This window comes from Castor canadensis, chromosome 15 (genome assembly GCF_047511655.1).
Source record: "Castor canadensis chromosome 15, mCasCan1.hap1v2, whole genome shotgun sequence".
Classification (NCBI taxonomy): Eukaryota; Metazoa; Chordata; class Mammalia; order Rodentia; family Castoridae; genus Castor; species Castor canadensis.
Genome location: NC_133400.1, coordinates 81,296,471 through 81,321,342, shown reverse-complemented (window position 1 = coordinate 81,321,342; position 24,872 = coordinate 81,296,471). Strand labels below are relative to the sequence as shown.

The 24,872-nt window shown below is 37.9% G+C and overlaps 2 protein-coding genes across 3 annotated transcripts in view; one reads left to right on the top strand and one right to left on the bottom strand.

Moving 5' to 3' along the window:
* Positions 1-623: 623 nt before the first annotated feature.
* Cdnf (cerebral dopamine neurotrophic factor) lies at positions 624-24,102 on the bottom strand. The gene is made up of 4 exons (XM_020171503.2): positions 23,884-24,102; positions 9,191-9,318; positions 7,880-8,021; positions 624-4,696 (listed from the first exon to the last, which is right to left on the bottom strand). The coding sequence occupies exons 1-4, from the start codon at positions 23,996-23,998 to the stop codon at positions 4,518-4,520; spliced, it is 564 nt and encodes a 187-aa protein (XP_020027092.2). The 5' UTR covers positions 23,999-24,102; the 3' UTR covers positions 624-4,517.
* A 180-nt stretch (positions 24,103-24,282) lies between these two features.
* Positions 24,283-24,872, top strand: part of Hspa14 (heat shock protein family A (Hsp70) member 14) — a 29,740-nt gene continuing 29,150 nt past the window's right edge. Inside the window, exon 1 of one of the 2 annotated variants that reach the window (XM_074056612.1) lies at positions 24,283-24,542. Coding sequence is in view for 1 of the 2 variants with exons in the window: in XM_020171516.2 (XP_020027105.1) it covers positions 24,486-24,542 (57 nt within the window). In the remaining variant the exon portion in view is untranslated. The remainder of the gene's footprint in view (positions 24,543-24,872) is intronic. The other variant, XM_020171516.2, reaches the window with a different exon arrangement.

Below are 24,872 nucleotides of genomic sequence, written 5' to 3'. Positions count from 1 at the left end.
ACTAACTCACAGTATCTTAATCAGCAGGTGTGTGTCCACAGAAAATGCACCACTTGCCATTCCATGTATGTTAGCTTTCAAGGTCAACCCTCAAACTTTGGAGAGCTAAACTGCCCGAGTGAGCTTCATGCACCATCCATCTCCCTGGGCGGCAGCTGCCAGAACTCTGCAGAGTACACAGAAAAGTGACTTCACATTGAAATCACCTGGGAAGCTTTACAAACTACCAAGGCCCTGGTAGTCATGTTTCTGTACTATTGTTTCAGAATATAAATCTAGATAATAGGAACACTGCTTAGCAGGTCATTTGAATCAGTGATGTTTAGTGTGTTTTTTTTTCAAAGAGAATTTACATCAGAGCCCAAACTTCTTAAAGTGAACAGAAAAAAGATACCAGTTGAAACTATTTCTCAAATGGGGGGAAGAGAATGGTAAATTCAAGTACATTGTAAGAATCTTTGTAAATACCACAATGTACCCCTACTCAGCACAACAGTAAAACAAACAAAAAGAACTCAATGCAATTACTTTCATAATTTAAATTTTTTATTCATACCACAAATTCAAGATCCTTATAATAACATAAAAAAGGGAAAAGCTAAAATAAATGATAGACACCAACAACAATAAAAAAAGTTTCTACATTCAAAATGAGAGCATACCCAAAAGGATTTTTCTTTGGGAGTGATTGTTTTATTTCAAATGCATTTTGAAAGATTGCCACCTGACAATCACTTCTTTTGGATGACAGTCTTGGAGTGAGAACTCACAGCTCTGTTTAGAAAAGACTCTAAGAGTTGCTCAAACCCACAGAGGGGGACTTTGGATTTCAAAACGCTCTACTGTGTTTTAGGGATCTACAAATTTGACACTTTCTTATCCTATAGGCCAAGCTAATTCGGTCTGAATTTAAGTTAGATTAAATGTGGATTACAGATTATCCATACTTAAATGAAGAACTACAATTTTTAAGCTGTGTTCTAAGTGTTACATCTGGTTCCTGAGTTTATTTAAGAACCTAACTAATGGGTCTTCTGTTTTGGATTTTTGAAATCTAGACTTCATCAGGAATAATATCTATCCCAGAATACTACTGTTTGCATTAATTTTTTTTTAGTTAAGAATTGTGTTGCTTGTCAGAATATCTGACTTCTAAGTCTCCTGTGTTTCTGGATTTTGGGTAAAAAAAATATATACAATACATACATAAATGCATGCACAAGGAAAAGTGATTTTAAATGAAAATAAAATAGAAAACAACAGTTGCTGCTTCTTGTCAAGCCAAAAAAAAAAAAAGAAGAAGAAGAAAAGGCATTACTGCCTATATGCATGAAAGAAGCAAATAGCAAGAAGGAAGAGTTAGAGTATAACCAAGAATTACAGCCTGAGATTCATGGCAAGGAAAAAATTTACAGTGTGTGGTACAGATGGTTTGTGATCACAAACTATTTCTCCTTCTTTTTCAGTAAAAAATTCTGATTTTATTGTGGTATTTATACACAATGGAATTTTACTCAGCCACAAAGAAAAATGAAATTTTGTTATTCGCAAGTAAATGGATGGAACTGGAGAACATTATCTTAAGCGAAGTTAGCCAGGCTCAGGTCAAAAATCATATGATCTCCCTCATATGTGGATTATAGACCTACAACAAATGCAGTAATATTATTGGACATGGGTCACACACTAAGGGGATAATACATACAGGAGGAAGAGGAAAAGGGAAGGAAACCTAAAACTTGAAAGTGTTTGATGTGCCCACTGTAGAGGAGCGAATAAAGTAATCTTAAACTGACAGAGGCCACTATGGGAAGGTGACAGGGAAGTAGTGAAGAGGTCTGATAGAGATGAACCAATTCAGGTTGTAATACACATGTGCATGGAAGCAATGCTAGGAATCTCCCTGAATAGCTATCTTTATCTCAAGCTAGCAAAAATGCTATGTCTTTCTTATTATCTCTTATGTTTTCTCTTCAACAAAATTGGAGAAAAGGGTAGAACAGGTTCTGCCTGGAAGTGAGGAGGGGGGGAAGGGAGTGGGGGGTAGGGAAGGTGGCCCAAACAATGTATACACATATGAATAAATGAATAAACAATTTTTTAAAATCTGATTTTATTTGGGCAGCAATGATCCCACCCAAAAGATGTTATTTCCCAAATTCCTTGCAGTCAAGTTAGGCTGTGATTAAGTTTTGGTCAGCGGTATAGTGCGGTGTGTTAAGTGGGATGGAGGGTGGGCCTGGAACTGGAGGTGGAGGTGGGGCTGGAGGTCAGGTTACAGGTAGGTCCTTGCCTTCTTCTCCCTTCTGAAATGAGGACTTCTTTTAGCAAACTTGGTCCATAGGCTAAAAGTGAAACCTGCCACTGGGATGTAAAGCCAAGAGGTTGGAGATGAGTCCTTGACAACTGTGAAAGACAACAGCATTTCTCTTACATAAACAATAAACTCTTGTGCATTTCTGTTGTCATTGTTACATTCAACTCTATCTGAAACTTAATTGGCAAAGGGAAAAATTGTATCAATCACTGAATTCACATCCTTGCTACTCATAGCATGGCCCCTGGAAGACGGTACCGGAAGCCTCCGTAGGAATTGTTAGACGTGCAGGCACTTGGAGGATGTAGAGTTCTTACCTAGCAAGTGTGAGGCCACTGCAGAAGAAAGAGAGGGACGAAAGGAGGAAAGAAGAGGAAGGGAAAACAACAATGACAGAAAAGAAACACTAAGCTCATCAATTTAGAAATGTAACATTACTACCTTGGCTCCTGCACCAGGCTCCCTGAATCAGAATCCACATTGTAATAAGCCCCTTCCCCTGCCCTCCACCCTGTGATTTGTATGCACACTTTAAGAAGTTTGAGCTCTGACGTAAATTCTCTTTGAAAAAAACACACTAAACATCACTGACTCAAATGACCTGCTAAGCAGTGTTCCTATTACCTAGATTTATTTTCTGAAACAATGGTACAGAAACATGACCCAATTCTGAGACCAGACTGTAAACATGTTTTCAAATGACAAATTTTATGGGAAGTTTGAACTGCAAAAAGAAATGTTAAAGCTAACAATTTAAAAAAAAAAAAACTGATTTAGGGCTTTTTCATGATATAATTCAAACTAAAGTAGGTTCTTTAAACATGATAATGAAACTGCCAAAATCCAGAAACAATAACAATGTTTGGCTATTCGTTACACCAAAAGTTTTTTTATTCTCAGTTTTTTCAGTTACATGATATAAGTATCTTGTTGGGAACCTGTAATTCTCTGACAAGTTTGGTTACATCCTATAGTCTCCAGTAGAAAACTCATTTACCTCTGCAGCATTTAAAAATGAATCTTCTACTTTCAATGGTGCTTATAGGCTGGGAAACTTCTTTTCCACTCCTCAAATGTAAACCCAGCCATTAGATGAAAGTCGTTAAACAACTAAGTTATTTTGAATCAATTAGTTCTAGGTAAATTTCAAGTAATTCTTACAGCAATTTTTAGACATAATTTACATATAACAGATGTCCAGATCTTCACTGTACTGTGGGATGAGTCTGACAATCACATTTGTCAATACTCCAGTCTAGACATAGGATATTCCCATCACCCAGAAAATTCCAAGGGAATGCAGCTCTTGAGTGCCTGCCCACCTCTACCTCTGAGGGAGAGGCAACCACCTCTACCAGGCCCTTCTTATTCTTCTGTGGCCAGGCAATAGAACTGAAAATGATTTCACAATTTAAAGTTGATCAGCATGTGCATGTTCGATCCCCAGCACCACAAAAAAAGAAAAAATGTAAAACAATGTGAAAGCTGATAAAATAGCATTAAAAACCATAAAGCCCCACTATCGGAAGCTTTTCCAATATGTGATAATAAAGAATGACAAAGAGCTTGAGCTCAGCTCACTTAGCAATGAGAGTGTGGATACAATTTGCCACGACATTGACTCTCCTTATGTGGATTCTTCAACTAGTTTCTTTAAGGTTTAAGTAGATTTTCTTGAGATGGGAAATCCAAACTAGCCCTGCCTTACAGTTTGCCAAAGAATGGAGTGATTTGCAGTCAAAAACAGGAAGTTTACTTTAAAAGAAAGTTTTTGATTATGTAGGCAATTATTGGGGTTGAAGTTCTACATTTGATAAGCTGTTATTTCTTTTGTTCCAATCCAATGTATTTAATTTTCAAATCTCATATAAATAGATGCCTTTGCTCTTAGAATCAACTCATTCCATCAATTTTCAGTAGCTCACTTTTCCCAATTTTAGGAGGTGGGCAACGATAACTTGCCTTGTTCTTCCAAGAAAATTATAAGAAAGGTACTTTTAAGCTCTGGTTCAATACAAATGGGACATGCCAGTAATGTTTGTAATTTTAGTTATAAGCCTAAGTAACAAATTTTTGAGGTATAATATTGAGGCAAAAAGTCTGAGACCCAACACAGTGTCATTCCTGGTTGGCCTTAACCAACACATCTATATCCCAGAATCATTTTCCCTCTAACTATAATGCAAAGTGTGGTCCAAGGTCAGAGCTCTGTTCTGGGGTGTGTTCCTATGTACTTGGGGGCCAGCTCTTTGATCAGATTCACATAGTCAGTTTTTTCTGCACAGGCCCTGCACTCTTCCCCCCAGCTGTGCAGTATCTGTTTCAGCTCTGCAACTCTCATCTTCCACAGGTCCACTGACGCCAAGTCCAGCTTCTTTTCTAAATGCCCAAAAGGAAAAGCACAATTAAAAAACAAAAGCCCCAAGCCCCATGAAACACTTAGAAGAGCACATGGTACTGACTCCCGTTCAATCCAATATGGGAACAGTTCCAGTTTCCACAGGAACCAAGACTTACTCAAGGAAAATGGAATTTACATATTTTCCTCTATGTCTGCTGGTTCTGCATCCGCAGATGCAACCAGTGGTGGACCAAGAATATTCCAGAGGAAAACACTGCATCTGTGCTGAACATGTACAGACTTTTTCTTGTCATCACTGCCTAAACCACATAGTATAGCAAATATTTACATTACACTTACATAGTATGAGGTATTGTAAGTAATCTGGAAATAATTTAAACTATACAGGAGGGTGTACACAGGTTCTAAGCAAATACTATGCCATTTTGTATAAGAGGCTTGAGAGCATCTGAAGACTTTGGTATCTGCAGGAGGTCCTAGAACCAGTTCCCCTCACCCCTACCCCTCAGTATACCAAGGAACAACTGTATAAAGTTCTTAGGATACTTTGTCTTTCCCTTCAAAATAAGGGTCTATGTAGCTCTGCCAAGTTCTCAACATCTTAATTGCTGCTCCTAAGGCTCAAAAGGCAGAAATCCATAAAAAGTAGTGTCTTTGGGATGCCTCAGTAGTGAGCAACTGAAAGCCACAGGTCAAAATTAGCCAGCAAGATATGGTTTATTTTTTATTTGAGAAATTACTTTGGTGAGCTAGATGAGCATTGTAGAGTCTTCCATAGAAATGGGAAAAAACCCAAACCTGTGACTAGATTAGGAGTGTGTTCACTGCTCCTCAGATGTTTGGGACACCAGGTGAGTTTATACTTCTAGGATTACTGGATTATCCTAGCAGTCATATGCAGCCCTGTGTGGTGCATCAGTTCTCTCAGGCTAGTGCTCTATGTCAACAATCTTGTCGTTAATACTTGCCACCAACATCTACCTCCACTGGCAAGACTACTGCTTACAGATTATCTGTAGAGAATATCAAGAGTTCAGCTACTTCTCTATTGTCATCCCTAACATACTCAAGATTACATTTTTCTATTAGAAAGGGGTTATTTCCTTTTTCACAGCCAAGTTTCCTTTGCCCTTCCCCCATTGCCAAGTCTGCATTCTGAATGTGGATATCACGTTCAAGTTTACTTATTAAACCATTAGTGCCAGCCCAGGACTTTTTTTTACCTTGACCACTGTTTAAAAGTGCTTGCCTTTTTCCCCCTACCAACAAAACATAACACTAAAAAAAAAATTTTTAAATCTAATAATTGTTGAGTGATTTGTCAAATTTTTCCAACTGTGATATAATTTAAAAAGTTAAAGTTTAAAGTTTTTTTTTAATTCAGAAGGTCAGATAAACCCTGCTCCAGAGAATTCTAAATTTTTATAAGATCCTCATCCTTATAAAAAACAAAACAAGCAAAGGAAAACGCTCTTTCAGGTCAAAAACCAAATGATTCCTTCCTTGCCCGCTTCAACTCTACTTTGGAGGCTGATTTCACAGAATATCTTTAAAAGAAGGAATGTTTATAGCTGAAATAATCAATATCCCCCAGTACAATGAGGTCCCTGTCGAACCTCATTTTCTTGCCAACAATAAGCTGAGAAGAATTCAGAACTATTAATCTGGTCAAGAGAAATAGTTGAAGGAGGAAAATACTTTCTTGTAAACGTCAGTAATTTCCTTGATTTTTTTCTTTTCCTAGCAAATGTAGCATCTGGCATTAAATTTAAAAGGTGGACCACCTCTGTGGCACCCTAAAACTACAAGGCAAAGGTAAATATCAAATTAAAACTAGTTCCTGGCTCCTCCAGGGCCTCTAGTGGCCAGTGTTGCTAAAAAAAAAAAAAAAAAAAAAATTAGTATTCACTTCTCAATAATATTGGATTACTTTTTCTACTGTTTGAAGGAGCGCTGTAAGATCCTTTGCATATATGACTTTTTCAAAATAAATATCTTAACTCAGCACAGGTTGTCCCTTTTGTGAATATTATTTATGTGGACTGTGTGATTCCTGCTTCTATTTCATTACTTGGAAGTCAATAAAAAGGGACGCTTACTCATAATAACTAGCTTGGAAACTAGGACTTGCTCTAGGCAAATTGAGAAATAGGTTGTCTCTTGATACCTTTCAATTGTAAGCCTGTTTAAAGTTTGCTACATGCAATATGATGTATATGCATACTACACAGATGAGTTAGGAAATAAAAATAAAACAAGTCAGAGCTGGGTGTTAATTACTTAGGTAGTTTACAATACTATGCCAGGAATGTAACATAAAACAATGACTTGAGCAGAAGAAATGAGTCTCTAATTGGTGGAACTTCAGGTATTAAGGACAACTGAAGGAAGAATTCCCCAGCTATTTATCATATCTACTCCATCTACCCAAAAGACTGGTCCAGATGATACGAATCCACAGAGAACAGAGCTATGTGAAATGTGTAAGGCCAAGGATGATGATTTAAGTAGCACATTTCTCTTTTCTTATTGTTGTATATTTTAGGCACCTTTGACAAGCTATTTCATCACTCACATTCTAATTTGATGTGAATAACATGTTTCCTAAAATTTAAAGCTGGCAGAATGGTAAACATCCTAAGAAGAAAAATGTAGTCAAATTTACAACTTCAAAGTCCTGCTATCCTCTGTAAATAGATGTAATTTTTTTTTTTTTTTGGGTGGTGATGGTACTAGCTTTTGAATTCAGGGCTTTGTGTATGCTAGGCAGGCCCTCTACCACTTGAGTCACATCCCCCACCCCTAGATGTAACTTTTGTCTTAAAAGATTACCACAAGCTAAATCACCATGGTAGCTGCTATCTTTATATTCTGGTAATTTCCTTGACGTACATGACTGACATTGCCTTGGGCATTAGGATTTTAAACTTTGCTATTTGGGTTGGTGGTTTTAGCCTAATGCTCATTGTGTATTAGGTTATTTATTGTTGCTGTTATTATTATTATTATTAGGTGGCTAATAATGTCCTTTCCCTCAAAGAAGCTCAGATGGCAAAAGGCACCATTCATCAACCCATCATCTGATTAATGAGTAGAGAATTTCTTTCTTTCGAATCCTGACTTTTTAGACAACATGGCCCCATGTTTCAGGGTGTGGCAACACATTGGATGTATTGGACAAACACTTGGCTCTGCTCTACCATATTTCAGCTCACAGATCTGACTGTCCTTCCTCTTCAGCTTCTCACAAACTTTCACTGCAGGCATGTGCACACTCATGGGGCTTGTGACTTCACTTAGGATCTTGGTGGCTGCATCTTTTGTGGCTCCTAAATAATAGCACTGAAAAAAATGAAGACAATTCAGTGTCCCAGACAATTAACAGGAAAAAAACAAAAAAGAGCAAGAAATATAATATAAAGAATGGAGAAAGAGGTTAACCCGGTTTTCATGGTCCAGCCATTAAATTTTAACCCGTGCTGACTAAGACACCAGAAGACAAGTGACCATCCGAATTAGCAGTGCCCTACAATGCATAGGATGATGAAAGACTGGTGAGAAGAGCTTGAGCTTACTAAGTGTTTTCTCTATGCTGAGACTGCTCTCACTGCTTAAAAGGCATTAACTTACTTACTTCCCACAGCAATCTGATGAAGCAAGCGCTGTTATTATCTCGTGTTGCACCCAAAACAGCTGAAGTTTGCCTTGCCAGCAAATAGAAGAGGCAGAATTACAAAATCCAACATTTTGGCTTTCCAGACCACGATCTTTTCCATCATATAATATTGCCTTTCAAACTACCTGACTTAAGAATTTTACACATAAAAACATAAAACACCTTAGCACAAATGAATGGCAAGATTCATTTGTTAAGCCATCACTGTTAAGCCATCAACAATAAATTTAGCTGACAAATCCAATATGACTATTTTAGGTAAAAAAGGTCTGGGGCTGGAAGAGGTTGTAGCTCAGTGGGACAGCATGTGTTTAGCATATGCAAGGCTCTGGGTTCAACCCCCAGCACACACAAAAAAAGAATTGGCCTGAAATTGCTATAAAACACTACGTTGAAACAAGCCATATGTTAAATTCAAGAAACACCATCTAAATTCCATTACAAGAAAATATAAATACTTCATTAGTTACATGTATATAATATTATAAAATGTTTTGATAGGTTTGACTATTTGTCTTGGTAAGAAGTGAAATGTCTACACACTCAACTCCGGACAGCAAATTCTCATTTTAGTTTTATACTTTTATCTAAGAAAATATAAAATTGGTTTGCTGCAGTTTACTCAGAAAACAAAAAGGAACTAGATATATTCTACATGAAAATACATTGGACTGCATTTCCCTGAAAAGACTGCCTTCTTAACTTCGTGTGTCTACAAGGAACATGCTTGAAGCAAACATGTAAGTAGAGGGTGTCAAATTCAAGGTGAGAAGTGAAACTATTTGCAGTTTTCTTCAAGCACATGGGAAAAATAAAAGGAGAAATTTTACCGTACCAGGCGGTTTTCTTTTCCTTTGGCATCCAGGCAAAAGCTGATCAGTTCTTTTTCTATGGTGTCCACTGAAAAATTAACTTCTCTGGCTATCAAGGAGTTGTAGAATCGGTTCAAGAATTCTTTACATACTAGAAGGAACAAAGAGATATGGTACATGTACAACTTAACCTCTACCATACCTATGTACATGCAGTTGTCCAGAGTCAATGGAAGACATGGAGCTCAGATGAGGCACAGGCATTAACAATTACCATAGTTAACATAGATCAGGTGCCAGCCTTGGGCTAAGCACTGTATGTTTTAATTCACTCAAGTCTCACAATAAAGCTGTGATGTAGATACATTACTATCCACTTCTTGCAGATAAACTGAGTAAACAGAGGTCACCTGACTTGCCCCATAAGTGATAGAGAGAGCACTAGATCTCAGGTGATCTGACTTTGGGTCTACAACTTATCCATCCTCTGTTTCCTCAAATGAGTAAACAGAAGGCCAAGCAAACAGAGAAGGAAATGAAGGCTGCAGCTTATGCTGGCAAACAGTTGGGACACATAAAGAAGACTGGAGAGGACTTGGGCCCTTGGTTTTTTGGGGGGTTTTGTTTGTTTTTGTTTTGTACTGGTGATTAAACCCAGGCTTCACACCTACTAGGCAAGTGCTCTATCATCTGAGTCACCCCCTTACCCCCAGCCCTCTCTTTTGTATTTTCTTTTTGAGATAGGGTCTCCTTAACTTTCCCTGGGCTGGCCTCAAATTCATGATCCTTTTACCTCTACCTCCCAAGCCAAGTAGCTGGATTACAGGTATACAAACCCATACTCAACAACTTGGCTTTCTTAAGCTTTTCTCTTGATTCACAGTACTGACTAAAACTAGGTATCTGGTAAATGAGGCAAGCACTATCCTCTAATATACAAACTAGACACTTCTATTGGTTTATATTCACTTGGTTAGATTCATTTATTCCCTTGATAAGAACTTATTGAGCACTTTCTATGTATAAAGCTCTGTGAGAGAACTACTAAAGGATGAATTTCAGGAATAAGGAGACAGACTCCATAAAGGAGGGCTGAGTTGAGAATGTAATGATGAGATAAGAAAATGGCAAATGTGTGAAAATATAAATAAAGATTAACTATATAAACAAAAATAATGGACATGTACAGCAGAGTGAGTAGTATAATCAACAAAAATATATTGTATATCTCAAAATAGAAGAGTGGAATTTGAAATGGTAAGAGTTTAAGGTGATGAATATGATAATTTATGTATAAAATGTATACTGATCACTACTCAATGTATACTGAAGTCTAATATCATTAAGGTCTTTTTTATCTAGGAGGAGAGGAGAGAAATATCATTAAGTCATATTTTTAGCCAGTTAAGCTTGATAATTGATTTATCAAACTTATATTTATTCACTAAAAATATATAGATTTCTTCTAATCAGTATTAATCAGGGGGCAAGTGAAGAAAGGACTTGTAAAAACTTTCAGACCACTAGAAGGTAGGAAAGAGAAATAAAAACACAATACTTTTTTAAAAAAAACACAAAATCGAGTGGTAGAAATAAATTCAAATGTATCATTATTATAATATGTGTAAATGTGTTAAACTTACAGTTATAGAACAGAATTTTCAGATTGGAACTTTTAAATTTTTCAACTAAAAGCTATTTATAAGAAACATTAAAAAGCATAAAGCCAAACAAAGGAGGCTATAAATAAGCCAGTCACAAAAAGATAAATGCTAAACGATTCCATTTATATGTGACAGCTACAGTAGTCAGATTCACAGAGACAGAAAGTAGAATGGCGGTTGGCAGGAGCTGAGTGGAGAGGGGAATGGGGAGTAATTGTTTTTTGTTTTTTTTTTTTAATTTTTAATTTTTTATTATTGTTATGCTGGGTGTACATTGTGACACTTTAAAAAGTTCTTAGAATATATCATAGTTGAATTCATCCTCTTCGTCATTCTCCTTTATCCTCCCTCCCATTTTTGTTTTTCATTTGTTTGCTTGTTTTGTTTTTTGAGACAGGGTCTCAGTACATGGTCCACACTGGCCTCAAATTCACGATCACCCTGCTTCAGCCTCCCAAATTACTGAGATTACTGTGTGCCATGGTGCCCGAGAGGAGTTATTGTTTAATGGGTACAGAGTTTCAATTTTTGCAAGATGAAAAGTTTCTTGGAGATGGATGGTGGTGGTGACAGTTGCACAACATGAAAATACTTAATACCACTGAACCGTGCATTTAAAAAAATGACAAAGATGGTAAATCTTATGTGTGTTTTACCACAAGAAAAACAATGTTTTATTTAAGGAGAAAAGCATAAGGGGGGAGAGATGGCCTAAGCAATGTATGCATATATGAATAAATGAATTAAAAAAAAAAAAGGAGTGTGAGCTGGGCAGAAGCAAATGCCCACAGAGCACTGTGGGGCCACAAGAAATGCAGCAGCATGGTGTGTGGGAACAACACTGACTTCTTGGAACTATAGCCCTAGAGGTCTTGAACTATTGACTGGGGAATAGGAAATGCTTCACAAGGGAGACTCTTGATTTCCTACTAGTAAGGAAGTTAAATCTCAAGTATTCAATTAAAAAAAAGTAAATGGTCAAAAAAAAAAAAAAAAGAAAGGCATAAAGCTACAAAAAGGGTCAATGTGACAATAACCCAATAAAAACAGATGAAGAGATTTAAAAAAAAGAAGATATTACCAGGTGCCTGTGGTTAATGTCTGCAATCCTAGCTAGTCAGGAAACAACAGAGATCAGAAGGATCATGGTTCAAGCCCAGCATTGGCAAATAGCTCACAAGACCTATCAAAAAATCCCATCACAAAAAACGGTCTGGTGGAGTGGCTCAAGGTGTAGGCCCTGAGTTCAAACCCCAGTAGAAGAAGAAGATATGCCAGAAAAATGCTAGCCAAAAACTGGGTTAGCTACATAGAGCATTAGTAGAATAATAAAATTCACTATTAATCATAAAATGAACCACTTATTAGGAAGATAGAATTTTAAAGTAGTGTATAGTCAATTACGTAGCTTAACAATATAGAAAATTCTAATAGAATTATAAGAACAAATTAACAAATTCACAGTCATGGTTGATGGTTTAACACCCACTCAACAATTATTTGATTAAACGGACCACAAGTTAGTAAGAGCACTTTTGAAGAACTCTATTCACAAGGCTGACCTAATAACAGATGTGGAAACCTTCTCCCCCAAAACAGAGAATTCACATTCTTTTCAAGATATAGAGACTATTTGCACAAATTGTCCAGGTACTAAAATAAAAGACAAGTCTCAACAAATATTAAAAAAACCTACATCAAGCATCTCACATTGCTTGAACACAATCAGAAATCACTAACACAAATAATACTACTTTCAACCCAGTATTTGGATACCACATGCCTGCAAATCTTCAAATGGCAAACTTTCAGTTACTTCATTGGTGAAAGAAAAAGTAGTCGTGAAAATGTGCAATTTTTAGCATGCATTATGATTTTTTAAATGCCATGTATAAAACTTAAGGAATATAAGTTTGGAGGCGTGGCTCAAGTGGTAGAACACCTGCCTAATAAGGGACTGAGTTCAAACCCTAATGCACAAAAAAAAAAAAAAAAAAAAACCTTAAGGATTACAGTTAAGGCAGTACTTAAAAGGAAATTTATATTAAGTTATACATTTCAGAAAATGGGAAAATTGCAGGGTGTGGTGGTTTACACCTATAATACCAGCACTCAAGAGGCTGAGGCAGGAGGATTACTAGCTCCAGGTCAGTCTGGACCTCATAGTAAAAAAAAGACTCCATCTTTATAAAGGGAAAATTAATGACAACTCAAGAAATTTTTTGAAGTATAGTAATATAAACCAAAAGAATATAGAAAATCCTGAAGAAAAGAGAAGTTCAGTAGAAAAAAACAAAGCTCAATAAAACCAACTTGACTGGTAAAAATAGTCAAGTTCTTTAAAAAAAAAGTGATAAATCAAATATCAGGTAATGTTCAGACACCAAGGATCAAGAATGCTAGATAATTTAAAAATATGATAGCTAAAGGAAACGAATTAAAACATATGATATAGGAGATAAAGTTGAAAAACAAAATCCCCCAAAAATAGACCAAAAAAATAAAAATAAAATAAGTGGATAATAGGTAACAAATTTTAAGAAATTCAGGAAGTTAAATTCTTTAATGATGTGAATTTTAGAAAGCTCTAAAGAGAAAATTGTCAAACATCAAAGCACAGGAAATATTCCCATTCCTAGAGGACATAATCAATAGATCCCAAAGTTGAAAAATATCTATGCCAAGGCACAAAAATTTCAGTACACGGGTGAGAAAGAATGGATTCTACAATTCTGCAGAAAGAAAAATAAGTTCTGATAACAAACACTTGGAAAATAAAATGTCATTTGATTTCTTTTTCAATTTTTTTGTTTTATTTACTTTTTTTTTGGCAGTACTGAAGTTTGAATTCAGGGCCTTGTGCTTGCTAGGCAAGTGCTCTACCACCTCAACCTCGTGTCCAGTCATGTCCTTAGATTTCTTGATACTGGAAGATAGAAGAAAGTGACACAATGTCACCAAAGTTCTGATGGAAAAGTGTTTTCATTCTATAATCTGACATACAATCAAACTATTTGTTTGAACCCTAGTTAGAGTCCCAGGAATTATAGCACACAGAAGGAAACTGAAGGAATGGAATACCAGATATAAGGTGTTTAGAAATGATTTTTAGTTCTGCCAAAAAAAATGCAGAGATGTACTAAAGATTGGAACAAAAATTAACCAAAGAGAAAAACTGAAGTAAGAATTAAGGGGAGAAAGAAGACAGTCATGAAAGATGAAAACCTAGTGCACTATATAGACACTCATCTTTAAGTAATAGTTACATGGTCATGACAATATAAATGACAACATAAACCCTGAAATTGATTTTTACTGATAATGGTGATACACATATATATATATATATATAAATTAGGAGATTGATGTGGCAGAGGTGAGTCTAACTTTTCACTTTCCATCATTTTCTAGATATCGAAAACTGGAAAATCAAGAAGGTGCACTTACCCCAGGTGTCGTGGTACACACCTCTAATCCAGCACTAGGGAGTTTGAGGCAGGAGGATCTCAAGTTCCAGAACAGCCTGAGCTACCTGGGAAGACAACTGTTCAAAAAGAGAAAAGAAAGGGCTGACAGAGTGGCTCCAGTGGTAGGGCATCTGCCTAGCAAATGTGAGCCCCTGAGTTCAAACCACAGAACTGCAATAAAAAAAAAAAAGAGAGAGACAGCGAGAAAGAAAAGAGTAGCTTATTTAGATTAATAAAGATATTTACTGGATGAGGTAGCTCATCCAATTTTCAAAATATACCCAGAAAAATATTTACATTTTAAATTTATATGTATTTGTAACTTTTTGATTAAGAAATATAACAAAAAATGATAATAAAAAGAACACATACCACAGGGAGAATAGAGACGTTAAAAATAACAAGAAAACACTATCCTACAAAATATGCCAAATGAATATAGACTAAGTCAGAAATAAAATACTGAACAGACCTAAAAGCCATTTTTTTTGTACTGGGGTTTGAACTCAGGGCCTTGCACTTGCAACACAGGCACTCTACCATGTAAGATATAAGCCACTCTACCAGCTCCTAAACGCCACTTTAAAAATTAGGATTTAAGCAATAATTAAAAATCTACTGGGAATAAAAAGACCCTGTTACCAAAACTATTTTATATATAAACTGCCACAGGGAAAAGAAATGACAGAAAACTCCCTAGTTTTTAATTAAATTTGTCAAACTTTGGTATCAAAACCAGTCAAGGACAATGAGAAAAAAATTGTTAACCAACTTAGCTTTTGAAAATAAAATTCACACTTAAAAGAATCATAATCAAGTAAGGATCACACCTAATGCCACAATGACTTAAAATTAGAAAAGCTGATTAAGGTTGTTTATTACGTGATCCTTCAATAGATGAGCAAGTATTTATCAAACACATTAGCTATCCTCTGCCTCTCTGACCTCCACCTCTGTTTTCCTCTCCCTGTTCATCTCCATGACTGTTTTGTTTTGTTTTCATAAAAACACAGTCCAGTAGAAAAAAGTTAACTACCCTATAAGGAAGCAATACCTGGACCTGTAACCTGGAGAAAACATCACCATGAACTGAAGGACACATGGATAAGGATATTCAGAGAAGTATTATTTAATAAAAGTGGGAGACTCTTAACTGCCCCTCAAAGAGAAAATAAATATTTCATTTTTAATGTCAAATTCTATAGACAAGTTAAAAAGAATTAATTGCAACTTTAATCACCAATATCCACAAACTCCCCTAAACATAATGTTAAGTGAAAAAGTTGCAAATGAATGTGAACTGTATACAGTTTATATACACACAAAACAAACCCACGACGTTAGATATGGATGCACGCACTTGCAGTCAAAGTTCTCTTAAAATAAATGCAGACCACACGTTAAACTTGGGAATTGACATTTCCTTTGAAAGTGGTTGAATGGTGAAGGAAAAAGAATTGGACTTAGTTGCAGCTGATGTTTTACTTTTTGAAGAAAGAGAGAGAATTAGTTGCAAATATAGAAAATAACATTTAATGTAGGTGGTAAGTATGTAATATGTAAATTTTTCTGTGCTTGAATTGTTTCCTAGTTTGTTTAAAAACTCACCTTATTTTTAGTTATTACAAAATTCCTGCAATATGCTTGATAAAATATTTAGTAATATTAAGAAAATTCTATTTAAAATTTTTAAGTGAAATCATACTTCAATTAGGCAATTTTTTAGTCAGAACCCAAAAAAGAGAAAGCAGTTTGAAAAATATAATGATGCCACCTGCAGGAAGAGAGTTACAATTTTGTCAAAAAACATTCTGAGAAAATGCTTAAAATCAGGTTCATAGAATTATTAAAACTGTCATTGAGTTACAAACATTATTTTTAATAGGTACAGCCACAACTTCTTAGTGCTAAAGCCAATGCCCCATCATCTGCTCCAGCTGGATTTGGGAGAGGGAAACCCTCCACCAGATGAGTCCCAGTGATACAGGAGGATACCTGAAAAGGCAGTACACATCACAGTGCCTAACAACATACTCAGAAGGCATTATAATTACTGATTCAGTGGTTGGGCTCTGAAGCTATGTTCTCTAGGTCCAAAACCATCTAGCTTTACTTTTTTCTTTTTTTTTTTATCTTGCAGTGCCAAGGATTGAACCTAGGACTTTCAACGTGCAAGGCAAACACTCTATCACAGAACCACAATCCCAGCCTGGCTTACTATTTTTTAGCTCTGTGACTTTGGGCCTTTCTTTTTTGTTTTTAAAAACTCATGCATGTATCAATTTAATTGTTATTCCTTTGAAGGTAATAATTCTTTTTCCTCTGGCTGTTTATTTTTTCCCCTGTTTTGTCACACAATTTCCTTACAATGTGATTAGATGTGCTTTCATTTTATTTATATTGGAATATATTGGGCCTACATATCCTCTCTCCTGACCTTCTGGAAATCCGATTAATATATGCTAGACATTTTCTTTTTATCCTTATTGAACCTTTATTCTTTTCTATTTTTATCTTTCCATTTCTCAGTGATTCATTCTTAACTTCTTTTGATCTTCTAACTCAATGATTCTTTTCTTACCTCTATCTAATCTACTATTAATCCCATCAAATGTATTTGCAGAGATTTACTTGGTTCTTTTCCAAAATGATTGGACATTTTTATTATTTTCCTGCCCTTTCTTCAGTCCCTTCCTTTTTTTTTTTTTTTTGTGGTGCTGGTGATTGAACCCAGAGTCTCATGCATGGTAGGCAAGCACTCTATCACTGAGCATACTGCCAGCCCCCTTTCTTTATTCTATTTTATTTGCAGTACTGGGGTTTGAACTCAGGGCCTCACATTTGCAAGTCAAGTGCTCTATCACTTGAGTCACGTCATCAGCCCCTTTTCTTCAGTAATTTTTCAGATAGGGATTCAAGCCTTTGAATGGACCAGTTTTGGATCTCAATCCTCCTATCTCTGCCTCCCACATAACTGGGATTACTGCATGCACCACCATACCCGGATTCCTTTATTTCTTTAAAAATAAAAATCTTATATTCTATTCCTGATAGTTTTGATACCTGAAGCATTTTCAGGTATGCTTCTTTTGTCTCTGTCTCAATGGGCTGTCTCTTACGTTGCCCTTCTCCTCTATTGGTCTGTGACTTTTCTGAGTGAGAGTAGGATGCTAGGGAAAGTCAGCACAGCTCCCAGTCAGCCGCACAATCACAAGGGCAAACACCCATACTCTACAGTGTGTTGTGTTGCTAAGCTAGGATGGATGTTCAGCAGGGTGAGGGTATTAACTGCATTTTTTTAAGTGATGGTACCAGGATTTGAACTCAGGGATTCACACTTGCTAGGCTCTATACCACATGAGCCATGTCTCCAGCCCAGTGCATTTTTGACTTATATTTTCAATTTATGATGGGTTTATCAGGATATAATCCCCTGTAAGTGCAGGAACAACCGTACACACACACACACACACACACACACACACACACACACACGCTTCCTATTGGTTCTGTTTCTCTGGAGAACCCTAATATAATATCCAACTGGAGACAATGAGAAAGAAGCCAGATACAGTCATGCCTCAGTTAATAAAGGGGATACATTCTGAGAGATGAGTCATTAGGTGGTTTCATCGCTGTGGGAACATCACAGAGGATACTTGATGGTATAACCTGCTACACACCTAGGCTATATGGTAAAAGCTTATTGCTCCCAGGCCACAAGCCTGTAGAGTATGTTTCTATAGGTGAGCACTGCATGCAAGTTTCATGCAGTGCTATTTGTGTAAACACAGAAAAATGTTTACATAAAATGTTACACAAAACATAGGAAAAATGCAGTATAAGAAATTTAAAAAGATAAGATGGTATACCTGTACGTGACCCTGACAATGAATGGTGCTTACAGGACTGGAAGTGGCTCTGGGTGAGTCAGTAAGTGAGTGGTGAATGAATGTGACACCTTGGACATAAGTGTGTACTGCTATGTAGGCTTTATAAACTCTGCACCCTTGAGCTACACTACATTTATGGAAAAAATGTTTTGTTTCTTCAATAATAAGTTAACCTTAGCTTACTGTAACTTTTTTACCACGCAAACTAATTTTATTTTATTGATTTTATTTATCTTTTTTTTTTTTGTAGTACTGAGGACTGAATCGCAGGACCTGGTACTTGCTAGTAAGAGCTCTACTATTTGAGCCACACTCTCGGCCCACTCTCTAATTTTAGAAACTATTTGATTTTTTTTTATTCATATGTGCATACAATGTTTGGGTCATTTCTCCCCCCTTCCCCCTGCCCCCTTATCTGACTCTTTTGTAATAACACTTAGCTTAAAACACAAACACATTTTACAACTATACAAAAATATCTTCTTTCTTTAAATCCTTATTCTATAAGCTTTGACTCTATTTAATTTTTTTTTTTTTTTTGCTTTTTAAAGTTGATTGTTGAAAACTAAGACATAAATACAAGCATTATCCTAGACTCACACAGGGTCAGGATCATCAATATCACTGTCTTCTGCCTCCACATCTTGTCCCATTAAAAGGTTTTCAGAGACAATAACACACATGTAGCGTTCTCTCTTACAACAATATCTTCTTTTGGAACGCTTCCTGAAGGACCTGCCTGAGGCTGTTTTACAGTTAACTTTTATTGTTTCAGAATAGGAAGAGTGCTCTCTAAAATAATGATAAAAGGCATAGTAAACACATACCAGTGACCTAGCCATTTGTATCATTATCGAGTATTATGTACTGTACATAAATATATGTGCTATGTTTTTACATGATTGGCAGTACAGTGAGTTTGTTTACACAAATATCACCTCAAACACCTGAGTAATGCCTGGCAATACGATGTCATGGAGTGATAGGAATTTTTCAGCCCCATTATAATCCTATGGAAAAAAAATAATCCTATGGAACACTGCTGTATGTCCAGCCCATCTTTGGCTGAAATGTTATGTGGCACATGACTATAAACCTGGAAATCAGAGGTAAGGTCTAGGATGATACATACATTTGTAAGTCATTAACATTCAAATAATATTCATAAGATGAGACCTCAGACTAAGGGGAGATGGAGAGGAGATACAGTCCTAAATCTTGTCCTCCTGAAACGTCAATGTTTAAAAACAGAAAAAAAGAGCCAGGAAGCATGAGAATAAAGGCCAGTGAGGAAAGTGTTAAAGGAATGTCTACGTGATCAGCTGAGTTAAGTGCTACTGACAATGTAAAAACTGGGATCCCTCCCAACATGTATTGTGCTGAAGTTAATTAGCAAATATTAAACCTGCAAAGACACACCTACTGTCATGATCAACACAGTCAGCAAAACTTCATCCATTTCCCAGCAACCTCTCATTTTTCAAATTAGGATATATTTGTTGTACAGGGGAATTCATTGGAACAATTCTGAATAGCCTTACGTTGTACATTGGTTAGATCACCTCCACAATCTCTCCCTCTCAACTGCCTCCCGCTCCATTTAAAGGAGTTGCAAGAGGTTTCATTGTTCTAATTCATATATGAAGTCCATCAGCCATATACCTTCATGTTAATCCCCTTCATTCACCCTTTCCCCTTCCACAAGTAACCCCTCTACAAACACTGTACCTATTTTACAGGCTTGTCTTTAGTTACTAATTTCTAAGATGATGTTCAAAGGGGTTTCTTGATGTATTCCCACTGTGAGTACACTTTACTTTGGTCATTTCAACCCCTTCCATTGCTTTCCCTTACCCCTTCCCTCCCACCCCCCCATCTTCAACAGCTTTCAATACATATCCTTATATCCTCTACTTTCACAGATGTTATGTATTACAATATTGTTGATGCTGTAGCATTCCCTTTTCCTTCTTCCCCAAGTTCCATAGAGTAGTTCCACTATTATAAACATGTTCTACATATACGTTTGTATATGATCATATTTGTTTTTGTGTATATGTTTATCTTTTTCCCAGGATCCCAATGTTTCCACTTCTTACCTTATTCCTTACAATATATCGCCATACAATTTCTGTACCTTGTCCATCAATTTATCCTCTAGATGATAACAGTCAGGAATTCTAACTTGTGCGTTTAAAGACATACATTTGACTCAACAAAAGATACATGAAAATATGCCACATATAGCATATATACATCCATTTGGTCAATAAATTGAGTGCAGCTGCTGAAAATGATGTGATGAGAGATACAGTCTTGAATTTCAAAGAATGCATGGAAGAGGAGACCAAAACAGTTACTGACCCATATGAGTACTAGGTACTAAGGGAAAACAAAGGAGAGGGAGCTACCTGCAGGAAACTGGGGAACCACTGAAAATGATGAAACTTACAGGGATCTAGAGAGAAAGGAGGAGGAAATGTACAGGAAGGAAGGCAGAAACAGTGAAGGTCTGTAACAAGGGACTGGACTCAGAGAAGAAGAAAGGAGCATGTGACCATCTAGAGGTAGAGTCAATGGACATAGAGATAGTTTGGCTGTGAGGAGTAAGAGAAAAAGAGAAGCCTGGAATTCAGGTTAGTTGACATGAAGTTAATCCATACTGACTCTATAAGCAGAACAGGTTTGGGGGGAGTGAGAAAGAGGAAGATGATGACTTTGGTTTTTGACTGTTGAGTTTAAGGTATGCAAGATGTTCAGTAGTCCAGTGGGCACAAGGTCTGGAAAGGACCAGAAAGGAGCTGATTTGGATACAGAGATTTGGGATTTACCAGACTAGCAGGTAGGTGATTTTGATTGCATTGAAAAGTACATAGATCAAGAATAGAGAAGGATAGAGGGCAGCACGCTGGAGAATTCTGTATTTAAACTATGGCTAGAAGACTAGAAGCCCACAAACACTGTTACCAAATGGGCACAGAGACAGGAAGCAAAGACAACGGAAACAACAGCATCAAGGCCACCAAGGGAAGAGTTTCTAAAAGAAGTCAATGGTGGCACATGCTACAGAGCAGTCCAAGATCTTACATGAATCACTTAGCAAGAAGGTAACTTATTCTGGCACGTATTTATTGATATCATAACCTCAAATGACCACATTTCTTTTATTTACATTTTGGGGGGTTGTTCATTAAAAACAGTCCTATACATGAATCTAAAATTATTTCCAGATTGATTTTTAAAAAGCAATCTCACAATACAGTCCTTTTAAAGAGATCTAGCAAACCCAGCATGTACTGTAATCCCAGTATTTGGGAAGCTGAGGCACCAGGAAGTTTAACGCCAGCCTGGGGCTACATGGTGAGTTTGAGACCAGCCTGGACTACATAGGGAGGCCTTGTCTCAAAATACCAAAAAAAAAGTAAGAAGCCAAAAAATAGAGATCCAGTAAGACTCACATTACCTAGGTACAGGGCTCACAAACTTAAATAACTGGAGGTGCAAGGGGACAAATATGAGGGGAAATAAAATGGCAGAAGAATCTTTATTTTAGATAAAGGAGACAAGAAGGCATACTTAAAAGCAAAACATTTAGGGAGATTTGAGAAATCAGCTTCGCACATAGGTGTGGAGGGACAGCACTCTTTCTTTCTAGATAAGGAAAACAAGATAAAACATTCCTAAAGGCAGACTCTAAAGGGATGAAATATAGACCCTAAAAGGAGAGTAACCACAAAATTTCCCAAGATAAACAAAAAAGGGGTCTCAGCAGAATAATGAGTGGTAGTCATAAAATATAGGTGATAAACCTCAAGGACAGGATGGACTAAGGAGACCCTCTTGGAATGTCCAGTCTGTTAAGGATGGAGGGCAATTAGATGGTCAGGCTTGACCAAAAGTCAATTTAACAGTCAATTACAGTCACAATTAGAGTGGGAAGGGGTGCCTAAATTGGCATCTATATAATCTCATGCACTTCAGTCATCCTTTGGCTTAGCTCTTTCACCAAGTCCCACCCATTAGGGTGCTTTGCTACCCTTTCAATAGACTTTGTGCTTGCTTTACTCTTAACTCCTGGTCTGTGGCATGAACTTGCTTTAACTCTTAACTGCTTGTCCAGCGCCTTTAATCATTGACTGTGCCAGGACACGAACCTGGGAAACAACATCCAGTCTGGTATCACAGTGACCAATTAAGAAAAATTAAGAAAAACAAGTATAAAACCTCCCCAAACCTAAATACATATGTACTTCCTAAAAAGATCAGTCACAGCCAATTCTCACTACCTCGACAAATGAGGCAGCCTTGCCAGGTCATCTGGGTTTTCAAGAACAGCCAGAAATCTCAAATTTTATATGAAATCTCCCAGTTAGAAATGTAGCATATGTTTTACTTTTGTTCTATACAAATACAGTGTGTATTTTAATACAAAAAGCTCATAAGTAGTAATATCCAGATCTAAGATCTTAGCCAGAGCTAAGAACTAATTCTTGTTCCAAACTCTTTCCTTCCATTGTGATTATACTGCCTCTTTACTCAACAATGAAGTTATATACACAGGTTAACCTGACATGCAAGTTAATAATCACAACAGGCTGTAATAAATTTAGGAAAGGTGACATAAGCCTCCCATTTAATTAATCCAGACGCTCTGTCTCTTCCAAAATGTTTTTAGGTAGAAGCACTAGCAAATTACTGATGACTCATCAGATCAATGGTGCATGCCTCACAGATGAATAGAACACGGTGGTATTATTAAGCAAAACTGTAACTTAGTGAAACAATATCTTTGTATCAAGTTTTTAAAATAACATCAGGTAGATGCTTTAAATTTCTGGAGAGAATTTTAATTATTGCTGATAATTAAATATTGGACTCCAATTATTAAGACTTTATTTAGTTACAGTACAGACTATACTTTTCCATTCATTTGACCTATCTTATGGGCCTATAATTTGCAGTTCAGTAGATAATTCTCAAACTCAGGGGTATTACTGTAATGAAACAGGGAGGAAGAGCTACGTGGTCCAGGAGGAAGCTGGACCCTCTTCTTTGCTTTTAATAGCCTTCTAAAGCAAGGTATGCTGATTTTGCAAAAACCAGGTAGAACAGCCTCAAAGCCTGAGGGCTTCGTGGGACCTAGATCCATGTGTACTGACTGCAAGTCCACAACTGACAAACCAAACCAAAGAACCAGTTTTTGATTTTTTTTGTATCTTCCCCTACTCAAGGAGTTAATATACCCCTTTGTAAAGCAACTTTTACCTATGAAATGCTAACTAATGTTAGCTCTGTCCTCTGATTTTAATACACCCCAACTCATTGTCGTGTTTTATTTTTGAGAGTCACAAACTAGTTTGAGCCGGAAAAATGTCTTCTATGCAAGGAGAGGCGAGTCTTGCAGGTTAGAAGCAACAGGGTATTCAAATCTAGCAGCGTTTGCACAAAATCTGATCCAAATCCCAACTCACCAGCCTTTAATGAGGCAATACTCATAGCAAAACCACAAAGTGGCCTCAAGGTGTCAGCAGGCCTTTGCCTAGGCATGGAAAGGCGGTCTGAAATTAGGGAGAGGGACTGTACTTCGTGGATGAAATGTTATTTACAGCCAGGGCCATAAGAAGCCAAAACCGACAACAGCTGCGCTGCAGCGCGGTGCCGCCGCCATGCAAGCAGGTCACACACCGCTCACCTTCACAGTCAGCCCCGGGCTGCCCCTTGACCTCCTGGCCCTGAGTCAGCACCGGGTTAGAGGCCCAGAGCCCGGCGCAAAAGGCCAGCAAGGCAGCTGGACTCGCACACCGCATGCTGACCCAGCAGCACCAAATCGCCGCCACGACCCGCGTTGCAGTCGCACGCGGCCACTACAGTAAGCCCCGGAGTCTAGCAATGGGTTCGGGAGGAAAAACAAAATCTGCCCCCGGTTGCTAGGACAAATGACGCGGCTCAGGCGAGAATTTCTATTGGTTCTCATGAAAGGGACGGGAGGAGGAGGTGATAAGAAGCCTCTTCCTGTCGTGCCCCGGCAGGCGCGTGCGCCCTGTGCGCACGCTCTGTGCAGCTCCTGGGGGGAAGCACGGAGAGATGCACTAAAGCTGTTCGCTGACTGCGCGCGAGGAAAGGCGGAACCTTCACGTTGATTGGTGGCCACTCGGGGGGCCGGCACAGCGAGCCGGACGCAGAGGGCGGGCGGGAACGTGTAGTCTCCGCGGTGCCTGATGGGGCTGCTCTGTGGCGTGTAACTGAGGCCTCTGGGCGACCCCTCGTTACTGCCGTCGGGATCCCTGCCGCCTCATGGCGGCTATCGGGGTCCACCTGGGCTGCACATCAGCCTGTGTGGCTGTCTATAAGGTGAGGGGCTAAGGGAGCTGCGCCACGGGTTTCATGTTCTCTGGGCGGCGGGTCATCTACGAGGCTTAAAGAACGGCGTGTCTTCGGCCTACGAATGCCTCGTGGAGTGGCGTTGCTGCAGGACATTTCGAGGTCTAGCTGGCTCGACCTCATCCCCTGTCACTTCTCCTGGCTGAGGCTCTGGCGACGCCGGCGCCTAGGGTTCTGGGGATGTAGTGGCGGCGGGATGCCCTGAGCAATCCCGGGACGTCACGGCCACAGGATACTCAGAGGGATCACGGGGACTTGAGGGCCATAGGGTGCCGGGTGGAGTCTTAAGGGGTTGCCCGA

What these genes read in the sequence shown, in the direction of transcription:
- Cdnf (XM_020171503.2), bottom strand. Translation starts at nt 23,998, where the DNA reads ATGCGGTGTGCGAGTCCAGCTGCCTTGCTGGCCTTTTGCGCCGGGCTC. An exon ending in GCCCGGGGCTGACTGTGAAG is followed by an intron (nt 9,319 to 23,883) that starts GTGAGCGGTGTG and finishes TGTTCCTTCTAG; the next exon opens with TATGTAAAGAATTCTTGAAC. An exon ending in GATCTGTGAGCTGAAATATG is followed by an intron (nt 4,697 to 7,879) that starts GTAGAGCAGAGC and finishes TTGGGCATTTAG; the next exon opens with AAAAGAAGCTGGACTTGGCG.